The 13,391-nt window shown below is 45.4% G+C and overlaps 1 protein-coding gene and 1 pseudogene across 1 annotated transcript; one reads left to right on the plus strand and one right to left on the minus strand.

Annotated features, from left to right (window-relative positions):
• Positions 1-853: 853 nt before the first annotated feature.
• Positions 854-6,105, minus strand: LOC121143128 (igE-binding protein-like). The gene is made up of 3 exons (XM_040754315.1): positions 4,668-6,105; positions 1,997-2,025; positions 854-1,051 (listed from the first exon to the last, which is right to left on the minus strand). The coding sequence occupies exons 1-3, from the start codon at positions 6,103-6,105 to the stop codon at positions 854-856; spliced, it is 1,665 nt and encodes a 554-aa protein (XP_040610249.1).
• A 4,980-nt stretch (positions 6,106-11,085) lies between these two features.
• LOC121143343 lies at positions 11,086-12,160 on the plus strand (annotated as a pseudogene).
• The last annotated feature ends 1,231 nt before the right edge of the window (positions 12,161-13,391 follow it).

Below are 13,391 nucleotides of genomic sequence, written 5' to 3' on the forward strand. Positions count from 1 at the left end.
AGCCAGGCTGAGGGGGACTGACCTTCTTTAATGGTAGCGAATGCTTGTATGACCATCATTGTATTATAGCGCTGATTAGACTGAGCATTACAGAAGCACCACAGGCATACCAGGGAGGCTATGGCCATCAGGCCAAGTAGGGACCCTATCCCCGCCCACTCCTTTAAGTGATCCATGGTGGCCCTGATCCAGGAGGACAATCCTTTTGTGATGCTGGAATCGACTTGGGTGGAGTTTACTGTCACTATGGCTGTGTGTAGTTGGTCGAGTTTTTTTTTAAATTTCCCTGACCAATTACCTAGAAGATAACTGGAAAGTTTAGACAAATTAGCAGCACGTATATAATTTTTAAACTGTACGCTGGTAACACAAAGACTGGGATATTTAAAAGACCTTTATTCTTTCCTACTATATCTGGGGAAAAGGTGAATAGTTTATCTTTATTTGTCCAATTTACTTGTGCGGCCTGGCATCCTGTCCAGGGCCAGGCCTCCCCCTCAAAGTGGCCCCAGCATCGGGGTGCCCACCTTGGTTGAGTAGGAGGGGTATCATTACTCCTCTTTGCTACTACTGGCCATGAACCATTAATCCAGGCCGCATTGGTAGAGTAATTTGTGATAAGATGCGTCCGGCAGGTGGTGGAATTACAACTTTGACTCTGTCCGGATTGATATTTATCTTTATGAAAAAACCATCCTGCAGTATGGCAGGCTAACTTAATGCAGGAGCTGCTGGTCAAAATGTAAAACATAAACTTTTCTTTTCAGGAAAAGTCCGGTTTTTCCCTATAGGGGATGCCTGGGTATCTAAAGGAAGGGAGGGCAGGTTAAACAACCAAGGGAAAACTTGTGCATTATGGCGGACCAGCATCAGCATTGGAAAGGTCGATAGAATCCCCCAGCGAGGCTCCGCCACCGCCATTGTCGTTATCATCATCATCATTGGAAAGCATGGGGTGAGCGGCCTGAGTGGCATTTGTATCATTTGGATCCAGCGGTGTCTGTGCCTTCCTCACCAGTCGTTTTGGAACCCACACGGGGTCTTGTTGGTCCTGTGGAAAAACACAAACAGAACCTCGTGCCCAAGTCAGCACGGGATCAGGCCCATGCCATGTGCCAGTCAAGATGTCCTTTCATTTTACCAAGCCTTTGCTTGGACCATGGGGTTCTTGATGTCTGTCAGCTGTAGAGCGACCTTGAGCATCCAAATTTAAAAAATTTATAGTAAAGAGGGCGAGAGAAAGCCTCTCTTTTGGGGTGCGGCCATAGCCTATTCCCCCTTTTTGTTTATTTAGACATTTTTTTAGAGTGTGATGGGCACGTTTTACTATGTCCTGACCTTGTGGATTATATGGCAATCCATGAAGCAGTTGAACCTCCATTTGTTTGCAAAAGGAGGCAAAGGACTGAGCTGTATAAGCCGGCCCATTATCAGTTTTTAGCTGCCTGGGTTTTCCCCAGGCTGCCCAAGCCTCCAGGCAATGGGTGACAACATTGCAAGCCTTTTCGCCTGATAGAGGGGTGGCATGGATAATTTTAGAGCAGGTATCAACAGATACATGGACATATTTTAGACTGTCAAATTTGGCAACATGAGTAACATCCATTTGCCAAACCTTTAAGGGGAGCAATCCTCTAGGATTGACTCCGAGACAGGGCGGATGATGATGGACGGCACATTGAGTACAATCTAAGATGACTTGTCGTGCATCAGCCCGGGAGAGATGAAACTTTTGTTGTAAGGTTTTGGCATTTACATGAAAATTTTTATGAAAATCTCTGGCTCTATCCAGGGTGGAACAAAGGAATATATACTCCATTTTGGTCCATTGATCAACTTTATTATTGCCCTCACTTATGGGGCCCGGGAGGCCCGTATGTGCTCTGACATGTTGTATGAAAAAACAACATTTTTGGTGCCAGATCAAAATTTGAAGCCTTTGAAACAGGGTGTAGACCGGACTGCTGGACCTAATAGGGCAGGCAGCTTCCAGTACCTTTATAGCATTAACCACATAGGCAGAATCTGAAAGAAGATTAAAGGCAAAAGAACAATTTTCAAAAACCTTAACAACAATCTCTAGTTCTACTAATTGGGGCGAGCCGGGTTGAAACTGTATCTGAACGGGTTCCGAAGAGCCCACCATATAGGTACCACATCCTGTTTTTGAGCCATCTGTGAATACATTGGGGGCACCTGGGATTGGAGCATTGGAAGTTATTTTTGGAAAGACTACCGGGTGCTCCTTAAAAAATCCTATTAATGGATGTTTTGGATAATGATTATCTATATCCCCTTTAAACCCACATCTTAAAATGGCCCAATCATCAATAGTGGTGTAAAGGACATGAATTTGATCATTGGTGTAGGGCACAGTGATCACTTTTGGGGTTATGCCAAAATGTTGTAAGCATTGTTGGATGTCATTTTGAGCCAATCTTGCCACCACGGTGGGATAATACTTAATAGATTTAGTAGGGGATATGCTTGGATAAATCCACCATAAAGGTCCATCCTGCCAAAGCAAGCCCGTAGGCTGATAATATGTGGGAAGTATACATACAAAGATGGGATGTCCCTCCTTGTATCTTTGTAGGAAGGCATCTTGTAGCCTCTCTTCCACCCTACGTAGGGCGAGCCTTGCTTTAGGGGTTAACTGTCTGGGGGAATCCAAGGCTAGATCTCCATTTAAGAGATCATTTAAGGGCTTTAAATCATAATTAGGGAACTTAATAAAACACCTAATCCATTTTATTTTTCCTAGTAACTTTTGAAAATCATTTAAGGTTTTTAAATTATCTTTTCTTAACTCTAATTTTTGTGGAATAATATGATCTCCGATAATCTTTGTGCCCAAATAATTCACCATTTTTCCTTTTTGAATCTTTTTGGGAGCCACAAGCAGTCCCTTATTTTTCAATAAAAACATCAATCTAATAAATGTCTTTTCTAAAAATTTTTTTTCCTTGGCAGCTAACAGCACATCATCCATATAATGAAAACATCTTAGGATGGGGAATTCCCTTCTTAATGGCTCAATGGTCTGTCCTACATAGAGCTGACACATAGTGGGGCTATTGGCCATTTCCTGGGGCAACACAACCCATTTAAATCTTTGATCGGGCTCTTCATGATTTAAAGATGGGACAGTAAAGGCAAATCGTTTACAATCCTCCATATGGAGAGGGATAGAGAAAAAACAATCTTTTATATCTATTGCAATAACATGCCAAGACGCTGGTAAGGCAGAAAGTAACGGCAGCCCTCGCTGTACAGGGCCCATTGCTTGTATTTGGCTATTTATGGCTCTCAAGTCCTGTAAGAGGCGCCATTTTCCTGATTTTTTTTTTAATGACAAAGATGGGCGTATTCCATGGTGACAGGGATGGCTTTATGTGTCCCAAGGCAAGCTGTTCAGCGACTAAGGTTTTTGCTGCATTTAATTTCTTGGAGGAAAGTGGCCACTGAGGAACCCATATAGGCTCCTCCGTCTTCCATGTAATGGGAATACCTCCCTCAGCGGCCCCTAGGAAAAACCCAACCCTTGCCTCAGGTATCTCTGGTGTGTTTGAACGGGCCCCCTATTTCCTTGTAAATGTTTTCCTAGCCCGAAACTTGGATGGCATCCCATGTCCCTCATCATTTGTTGAGAGGCGGCTGAAAATTTATTGCTTAGCTTAAAGCCCATATCATTGAGCAAGGAGACGGGAAGATCCAGGACATAGGGCTGCATAGTTTCGGAATGACCCTCCTCATCTTTTTACTGTAGGTGTCTAGCACTTACATCCGGAGCCTTAACATACCCTAGCCCCCGTAAGGTTTGAGAGGAGGCCTGTATAGGCCAACCCGATGGCCAGTCCTTTTTTGCTATAATGTTTTTGTCTGCCCCCGTGTCTAGCAGGCCAAGAATCCTTTTTCCATCCACATTAAGTGTTAGGACTGGTCTTTGATTTAATTTTAAGGACAAAAAGGTCAGATCTGTTCCTGTAGAGCCACAACATTCTTTTCCTCTTTCATTAGACCGTGCTGGAAACAGCTTATGTTGGCTGGGCAGAAGCAGAAGTTGGGCAATCCTGTCTCCCGGGGAGATAGCTACTACCCCTCTAGGTGACTCTACCATTATCTTTATTGTACCATTATAGTCAGGGTCGATTACCCCAGGATGTACCTTAAGACCCTTTAAAATAGTGGATGATCTTCCCAGGAGGAGACCCACTGTGCCTGGGTTTAAGGGTCCTTGGAGGTCTGATTCTATTAATTGTACCCCCATTTGAGGGGTCAGTACGAGTCCGGAGGCGGAACAGAGGTCCAGTTCCGCGGCACCTGCAGTGGCCCTGTGAGGTTTTTGGGGTGTCGGAAGGTTGGCCACTGTTTTGGGCTCGTCTCCCTTAGATTGGGATTTTCTGTTGTTGAGTTCTCCATGGCCCCATATATTTGTGGGCCCTGAGGCTTGGGGCCCGGTCTCCCGTTTTTTGGCATTGACATATATGGGATGACATGACCGTTAATGTCCCTAACAGACCTGCACTCATTCGCCCAGTGCCTCCCTTTTTTACATTTTTGGCATAATCCTGGCATGGTGCATTGAGCACCTTTAAAGTTTAAAGCATCCTTATTCCTTGGCTGGTCTCTCTGTGGGCAATTACGCTTCATATGCCCCACTTTACCACAATGGAAGCAAGTTCCGGGGTGGCCGCCTCCCCTGCTTAATTTGATGACGGCGGCCGCAAGTCCCTCATTAGTTAGGGGGCCGCCTATTTCCCTGTAGGCCCTCATCCATTTCTCAAGTCTCTTATGTCTAAGTGGAATGATAGCCACCCTGTATTCTTTGGTACATTGTTTAAACACAAGTTGCTTTATTAGCGGCATGGTAGTATCAGTATCACCGAAGATTTTTTCTGCCGCCTCCACCAACTTGGCCACAAAATCAGAAAAAGGTTTAGATGGCCCTTGTAAGATTTTTGTCAAATTGCCAGTCGTTTTTCCTTTATTGGGGAGAGCCTTCCATGCCCTAATGGCAATCTGATTGATCTGGTCATACACCAATGGTGGATAAGCATTTTGTTGAGTGGCGTATTGACCCATGCCTAGGAGCATTTTTGTATCCCAAACAGCCTGAGGCCCTCCGGCCGCGGCATTAGCCGCGCTCTGAGTAATTGTAAATTCATTGAGATAGGCCTTCCAATCTAGATATTGACCAGGTGACAAGCATGTCTTTGTAAGATTCCGCCAATCAGCCGGTGTCATGGCAAATCTATGTAGGGTCTCTAACTGAGCAACTGTAAAGGATGCTGTGACCCCGTAGGTTCTGACTGACTCGGCCAAGGATTTTACAATTTTAAAATCCAGTATTTTATGAAACCTGTTCCCTTGTGGGTCCTGGAAGATTGGATAGGCCAGAGGCATCTCTGTTCTAACCTGTCTCCAAACTTTTGAGTTGAAGCAAGCTCCTCCTGAATTAGCTACAGCCTCTGGATAGGGAGGGGGAGCCGAAGGGACTATGTCAGTCCTTGGGTAAAGTCGGCTAACTTTCTTTCTTCCTAGCTGTAATTTTGTAAGCAATCTTCGGGCGGACTGTAAAGGTGCTTTATGGGGGGCCTCCCGCTCCTCTTCTGACTCAGACTCTTTGGTGGAGGTAGGGGCGGCAGAACTATTAATATCCTCCAAGTCTGACAGGCCAGGGTATAATCTATTTTCTTCTTTCTTCTGTTTTGGTTTTATTTTTAGATCCGGGGTATGACCTATGGGAGAGGCAGCCTCAACTGAGGTAGCCGACTCTGACCTCTCCTCCTGTAAAAGTTCTAGGGCCGCCTGACCGTTCCTTATAGCTTTAATGTATTTTTGATCAGTAAGACACCCGCGAACTAACGTCCAAACGGGCTGAACCCCAGGAGCAAGGACACCGTGCTCCGCAGTAACATCTAAATCTTTGTCTAATTTCTTCCATGACGAGAGTGTCAAGCTGCCAGATACGGCAAACCAGGGTGCCACAGTGTCACACTCCGTCAGGAATCTTTTCAAAGTACTTTTCTTAAGTTTAAGGTTTTTTGAATGCAGCAACTCATTGAGCGCCAAAAAAATTGGGTGGGATGTTGAATTACCCATGTTTTTAGCAAGGTTGATTCCCTGACTGACCTGCCCTAGTACAATCCTTGCAACAAACAGTGAAAAGAAAACCCAAAAATAAAATTGAATACCACCCAAAGGGCCAAGAAAAATAATACCCTCTGTTTTACTTTTACTCCGTCCGCTTTGACGCGGCTCTACTACTTTCCCTTTTGTCCCGTCTGCTTTGACGCGGCTCTACTACTTTCGTTTTATCCCGTCCGCTTTGAAGCGGCTCTACTGCTTAGCTTTCCCGTCCGCTTTGACGCGGCTCTGCTGCTTTGCTTTCCCGTCCGCTTTGACGCGGCTCTGCTGACCGTTCTCCCCTTCTCTATGGGTGAGAACAATAATCCCGCTCTTTTCGCGGATCCCCGCCTTACCTGGGGACTTACCGGTGCACCCCCTGACCGCCGTGAGTTCTGAATTCCCCGTACGGGCCACCAACTGTCACGACCACCTCGACCTGCAAGGAAGACGCGACTCAGGAATCCTTCTCATCAGCGGTTTATTTAGGAACCTTGAAACAATGTAGAGGCAGCCACGGGAAAAACCCCTCCTGCTCCCTAAATAGCCGAGGCCAGCCAACCCTGAGCAGCCATGTGTGTGCAAGCCATAGGCTCATCAGAATGCATAAGCAATCTGATGATGACGGCGTGACCCCGGCGGGATGGGAGCAGGCCAAATAAGGAGTTGTTTATTTCCGAGCGCACTCACCGTCGGGATGGTGGAATGCGGAAGCCGGCGCCATCTTTGAGGCGCGGTGTGGCGCAGCTCTCCCCAGCCCTGAGATGTCTTGAGTGATAGTCCTCTATTGTCTTTTTCATCCCAATATTCTACTCTAATAGTTCAATTTTCTCTTCTCTTCTATGAAAGCAAAAGGAAACCTGAGTCAAGAGGAGAGAAAAAAAAACGCATGCTGAGAAATGAATCAATACTTCATTCCACGTGTGAGATATTTTGAAGACATATTCTAGAAACTTCATGAGCCAGTAGAAAATGCGACGAAATAAAAAGCCAGAGGAAAGGTTGTGTTTTCCCAGCCCCAGTTCTCCAAACCCAGAATTGTATGACCAGTTCTGTAAATCTGGGGAGACCACTTTAGTTTCCCCAAACCTCATTTCATCTTCTAAACATTCACAAAATAAAGGGGGGTGAGAGGTGAAAAAATACAGAAAGTGGATTTTAGCCTCTTGAAAAGTAATTTCAATTGCTAACAATAGATAGGCATTTTGAAATTAAGGACCTATTTACTCCTTTAAATTTGTCGTAGACTGTTTTTTCACTAATACTTAAAAGCAGAAAAATAATCCTTTGACATCAGGGGGTAAAAAGTAGTAATTGACTTCCTGAAACAAGAACACAACACAAGAAAAACCTGTGTTGATATTTATTTATTTATTTACTTATATTTTTCTTTCTTTCTTTTTTCTTTTGTTTCCAGAAGGGAAAATAATCTAATTTATACCATTCTGTGTGATAACCAAAAGGTGAGCACTGAAAATGGTCAATCCACTCTCAGTATGTAGCTGGCAAAATAAAAATATTTGGGTTCTTTATTCTCCACACAAAACATGTCTTTAAAAGTAAAGGCACCAGGGAGATACACACAGAAAGCAGCAGTGAGGACATAGAGAGGGGACAGTCCCAGCCTCCACTCTATCCTCTGAGGTTGGGAAGGCCACTCTGTATGTCAATTTTCTTTAAAGGTTTCATGAATAGGGCTGGGAATATAGTTGAAAGGTGGCCTACCAGAAGATGTCACATTTGAGTTGGGCTTTAACCAATAAGAAAAGTTTCAATAAACCAGAAGCAGGAAAAAGAATATTCCAGAAAGAGTATTTCAAAGGTATGGAGGTTTCTAAGCATAGATAGCATAACTGGCTTACCAAGTGAATTCAGCAAGACAAAATAATCTCTGGTGGATGTTAACTGCTTAGCTTTATGATGGAAAATAATCTTTTGAGACAGAGTATCACTATGTATCCCACCCAGGCTGGTCTCCGACTCATGATATTCCTATCTCAACCTTCTGGGTGCACTTTGAGGCTTGGCAAGACAATAATTCTTGCACTAACTGCACTGTACTTTAGATATTTCGATGACATTCACAGGTTATTCTAAGCACCTTCCAGAGACTCAGGCTCCAGAGAGATAAACTACAAAGTAGAAGATACAAGGTTATTATGGAAAACAGATTGAAAAAGAAACAGAAATTGAGAAAGAAAGGAATGAGAAAAGCAGGGAAGAAAGAATGCCAAGGTCTTTGTCACAGTCCTGGACAGTATCACCTTATTTCATCCTTACACGATACTATCATGATACCAATTACTGTGGCAACCCACTTGGATTCTGATCCTCGGCAGTAACTCTTTAGGCCAGTGGTTGTTCCCAACCTTCCTAACGCTGCAGTCCTGTCATACAGTTCCTCATGCTGTGGTGACCCCAACCATACATTATTTCATTGCTACTTCCTAACTGTAATTATGCTACTGTTAAGAGTCGTAATGCAAATGTCTGATATGGGACCCCCTCAGAGGGTTCGAAACCCACGGGCTCAGAGACCCAGCATTTTAGCTTCTGCTGACTTCCTTTAGGAAGAGAGGAGGCTTTGACATTTTTGTTCTATTTAGAAATCTCTTGAAAATCAGGAAAAAGCCAATAGCGTGTGCCACAGAAGTCTTTAGTGGATTTAAGTGAAGACCAAACATTGTCTTTTATTTCTCCATTTCCAAACATCTTCTCCAAAGCCTGACCTCATAATGATAACTTTGAAAATACTGTTTATAGATGTTTCCTCGGCTTCATTTTGGGGCTTTATATGTAAATTATTACTCTAGCTGGTTATTGTCTTGCAGGGAATGTTGGTCTGAAAGGCCATGACTTCCCACCCCTCCTTGAGCCAAGTCCACAATAACTGTCTTCACTACCCTGGGGAAACATAGGAAGTTTTGGACCAGTTTCAGCTATATTTTTCTCAGTGCATTTTCCAGTATGAGACTTAAACTTCAGTGAATCAAAATTACCTTTAGGGAGAGACTTTCATCATCCTCACAGGGCGGGGGTGGGGGTGGCTGAGGGGGATGGCAAAATTATGTGTTGTCCCACAGATACAAGTTGTCTTGAGGGTCAGTTTATTCAAGCTCACCAGGTTTTAATCATTGAGAGAGTCTAGCAATGAATTTGAAATTCACAGCCAACCAGAAACACCTATAAGACTTCTGAAATTTGAAGACAATAAAAGCCCTAGGGTAATGGCGTGTTACTCCTTAGCAGCCTTAGGAAACAGTTTAATATGACAGTTCCAAGAATTTGTAAATTGAGCTTCCCAACCAGACATCCCTGGGGGATGCCAGCCCACAGCAGCCAGCAACTGGGTGATGTAGGTTAGGCCAGCTCTGGGAATATGTCCAATGTTAAAAAGGAGCCCAAGGGTGTGAGGAGCCGCCCTCGCTATCGCTATTGCCGTTAGAAGATGGCGCTGACATCCACTGTCAGTTGGAGTTAACTGTCGCTGTCAGTTGGAGTTAACTGTCGCTGTCAGTTGGAGTTAACTGTCGCTGTCAGTTGGAGTTAACTGTCGCTGTCAGTTGGAGTTAACTGTCGCTGTCAGTTGGAGTTAACCGTTTAAACTGTGCCTCTCCCGTGACGTCATCTGGGGTGATGTGCAAACCACCAATCCCGGCTCTACACATCTCACTCGGAGCTCCTAGGCTTATATAAGGGGCTGGGTTTCTTAGCTTGGGGTCTCCCTCTAAGAAGCTGATCATCTATCTCTCAAGATGCATTAAAGCTTTACTGCAGAAGGATCCGAGTGTTCTGCGTCGTTCTTGCTGGCGAGACGGTAGCGCGGGACATCTGGTGCCGAAACCCGGGAACTCTTCAACATCGCCGGCGCCGCGGGAGACCCCTCGGAAAACGGGGCGGATTCAGAACTGCAGGGACGTAGGTTCAGAGAGGTATGCTTTATCCTGAACAACCCTTTTCTCGACTTTGGCCTTAGTTTGTCATCACCGTGGGACGGGTCAGTGGAGGCTTTGGTGCTAGTCCTGTTTGTCCTTCTCCTTCATCGTGGCTGGTGCTGACAGAACGGCGCTGTCCATCTGGCGCTGTCCGTCTGGCGCTGTCCATCTGGCGCTGTCCATCTGGCGCTGTCCATCTGGCGCTGTCAGTCTGGTGCTGTCAGTCTGGTGCTGTCAGTCTGGTGCTGTCAGTCTGGTAACGGAGTTGAGCGCGTTTTTTAGATAAGCTGTCAGCGCGATGGGGTCGTCACAGTCAGTGGTTACAGCCTTACAGACTGTGCTAAAACAAAGAGATCTTAAAATTGCACCACGAACACTTCAAAATTTTGTGAAGGAGGTAGATAGAGTGGCACCATGGTATGCTTGTTCCGGGTCCCTCACTGTGGCCTCATGGAACAAGCTAGGTAAAGAACTAGACAGGAAGCATGCAGAAGGAGATCTCTGCTTAGGTACCAAAGCCATTTGGAAGCTAGTTAAAAACTGCTTGGAGGATGAGGCCTGTCACCCTGCTATAATAGAAAGTCAGGGAACCTTAGAGGAAGTTCAGGATAGCATGTCAGAAACTGAACGGAGTGAGAGAATGGGAGCTCGCAAAAGAAAAGACATGTCTAAGAAAAAAGGCCCTCCCCAGGAAGTTAAGAAAGGGGGAGAGAAAGAAGGGAGTTATCATTCACCCCTTAACAAATCTAAGAAAAAGAAAAAGCCAGAATCTAGTCTATACCCTGCAGTAGAGCTAGAAGCCTTGGAGCTAGATAATTCTGATTCTGACACTCTGGATTCTAGCGAAGAAGGTGGTCTAGAGGAGGAGGTGGCACGGTATGAGGAAAAAAGATATCACCCTGATAGACACCGGCCACTGAAAACAAAAATGAATGTGAGGCCACCGCCTATAAATCCGGCGGGCTCACGCTCCTCAGCGCCTCCGCCATATGAGCTTCGGCTGAATACTGGTACTGACTCCTTTTTACCTTTAGAGGAACGGAGAAAAATACAAATGGCTTTTCCAGTATTCGAGAATGTGGAAGGCGGAAGAGTACATACCCCCGTAGATTACAATCAAATTAAAGAATTGGCCGAATCCGTTCGTAATTATGGGGTCAATGCTAACTTTACCACATTACAGGTGGAAAGGCTTGCTAATTTTGCCATGACTCCCACTGACTGGCAAACGACAGTGAAAGCAGTGCTTCCCAACATGGGACAATACATGGAATGGAAGGCTCTCTGGTATGATGCAGCCCAGGCACAAGCTAGAGTTAATGCCACGGCTGAAGATGAGAATCAGAGGCAGTGGACATTTGAAATGCTGACAGGTCAGGGTCAACATGCCCTTAATCAAACCAACTACATCTGGGGCGTCTATGGTCAGGTGTCGGCCGCCGCTATTAAAGCATGGAAGGCCCTCACAAAAAGGGGAGAGTCCAGTGGACACCTTACAAAGATTGTCCAAGGACCCCAAGAGCCATTTTCAGACTTTGTGGCCAGAATGACAGAGGCCGCCAGTCGCATCTTTGGTGATTCAGAACAAGCTATGCCCCTGATTGAGCAACTTGTCTATGAACAAGCAACCCAGGAATGTCGAGCGGCTATCGCCCTCGCAAAAGCAAAGGTTTACAAGATTGGCTCAGAGTGTGCAGGGAGCTGGGGGACCCCTAACCAATGCAGGACTAGCTGCCGCCATTTTACAAACGCACAGGTATAGAGATTTATCTAATCGAAAAGCTTGTTTTAATTGTGGGAGAATGGGGCACCTTAAGAAAGATTGTCAAGCCCCTGAAAGAACAAGAGAATCGAAGCTTTGCTATCGTTGTGGTAAAGGTTATCATAGGGCTAGCGAATGCAGGTCAGTCCGGGATGTAAAAGGGAGGCTTCTGCCCCCTATTGAAGAATCCAAGGTACCCCAATCAAAAAACGGGTCACGGGGCCCATGGTCCCAGGGCCCTCAGAAATATGGGAACCAATTTCAGAAAAGCAATCAAGAGGAAGTAGAGGTTTCCGAGGAACCTCCGGAATGGACTTGCGTGCCGCCTCCGACTTCTTACTCATGCCCCAAATGAATGTTCAACCGGTCCCAGTCCATTCCCCTGGACCTTTGCCCCCTGCCACCATTGGGCTTATTCTGGGCCGTGGCTCCTTAACTTTACAGGGACTCATTATATATCCTGGGATTGTTGACCCATATCATAAAGAGGAGATTCAAGTTCTCTGTTCTAGCCCTCGGGGTGTATTTTCTATAAAGCAGGGAGATAGAATTGCACAACTGGTGTTGCTGCCCTCCCTCGGGGATGGAGAAACCTACACTTTACAAAAAAGGGCTATGGGATCTTCTGGAAGTGATTCAGCCTATCTGGCTATACCCCTAAATGAGAGACCTACAATAAAATTGTTAATTAATGGAAAAGAATTTGAAGGGATAATGGATTCGGGAGCAGACAAAAGCATTATTTCACTCCATTGGTGGCCGAAGTCTTGGCCCACTGTTGTTTCATCTCATTCTCTACAAGGTCTTGGATACCAGTCCTCTCCTGCCATCAGTGCCTCAGCCTTAACCTGGCGGGATGCTGAAGGCAAACAGGGATGTTTTACCCCCTATGTGTTGCCACTCCCTGTAAATTTATGGGGACGAGATGTGTTACAAGCCATGGGCATGACCCTAACTAATGAATACTCCCCCAGGCATCAGCCATTATGGCAAAGATGGGGTATACAAATGGTAGAGGCTTGGGTAGGCAAGAACAAGGCAGAATAAAACCCATTACACAACACGGAAATCGGGGTAGAAAAGGACTGGGTTTTATTTAGGGGCCGTTGAGGCTTCACGACCCATACCATGGAAAACAGAGGAGCCGTTATGGGTCTCTCAATGGCCTCTATCCTCTGAAAAATTAGAGGCTGTCACAAGATTAGTGCAAGAACAGGAACGGCTGGGGCATCTAGAGCCTTCTACCTCCCCATGGAATACACCAATTTTTGTTATTAAGAAGAAATCTGGGAAGTGGAGATTACTCCACGACCTGCGGGCCATTAACAATCAGATGCATCTTTTTGGCCCTGTTCAAAGAGGCCTTCCTTTGCTTTCTGCACTTCCTCAAGATTGGAAGCTTATTATTATAGATATTAAGGATTGTTTCTTCTCTATTCCACTTTACCCACGGGATAGACCAAGGTTTGCCTTCACTATCCCTTCTCTTAATCATATGGAACCAGACAAGAGATTTCAGTGGAAGGTACTGCCGCAAGGCATGGCCAATAGCCCAACAATATGTC

This window comes from Mesocricetus auratus, unplaced genomic scaffold (assembly GCF_017639785.1).
Source record: "Mesocricetus auratus isolate SY011 unplaced genomic scaffold, BCM_Maur_2.0 Super-Scaffold_100011, whole genome shotgun sequence".
In the NCBI taxonomy this organism is placed as follows: domain Eukaryota; kingdom Metazoa; phylum Chordata; class Mammalia; order Rodentia; family Cricetidae; genus Mesocricetus; species Mesocricetus auratus.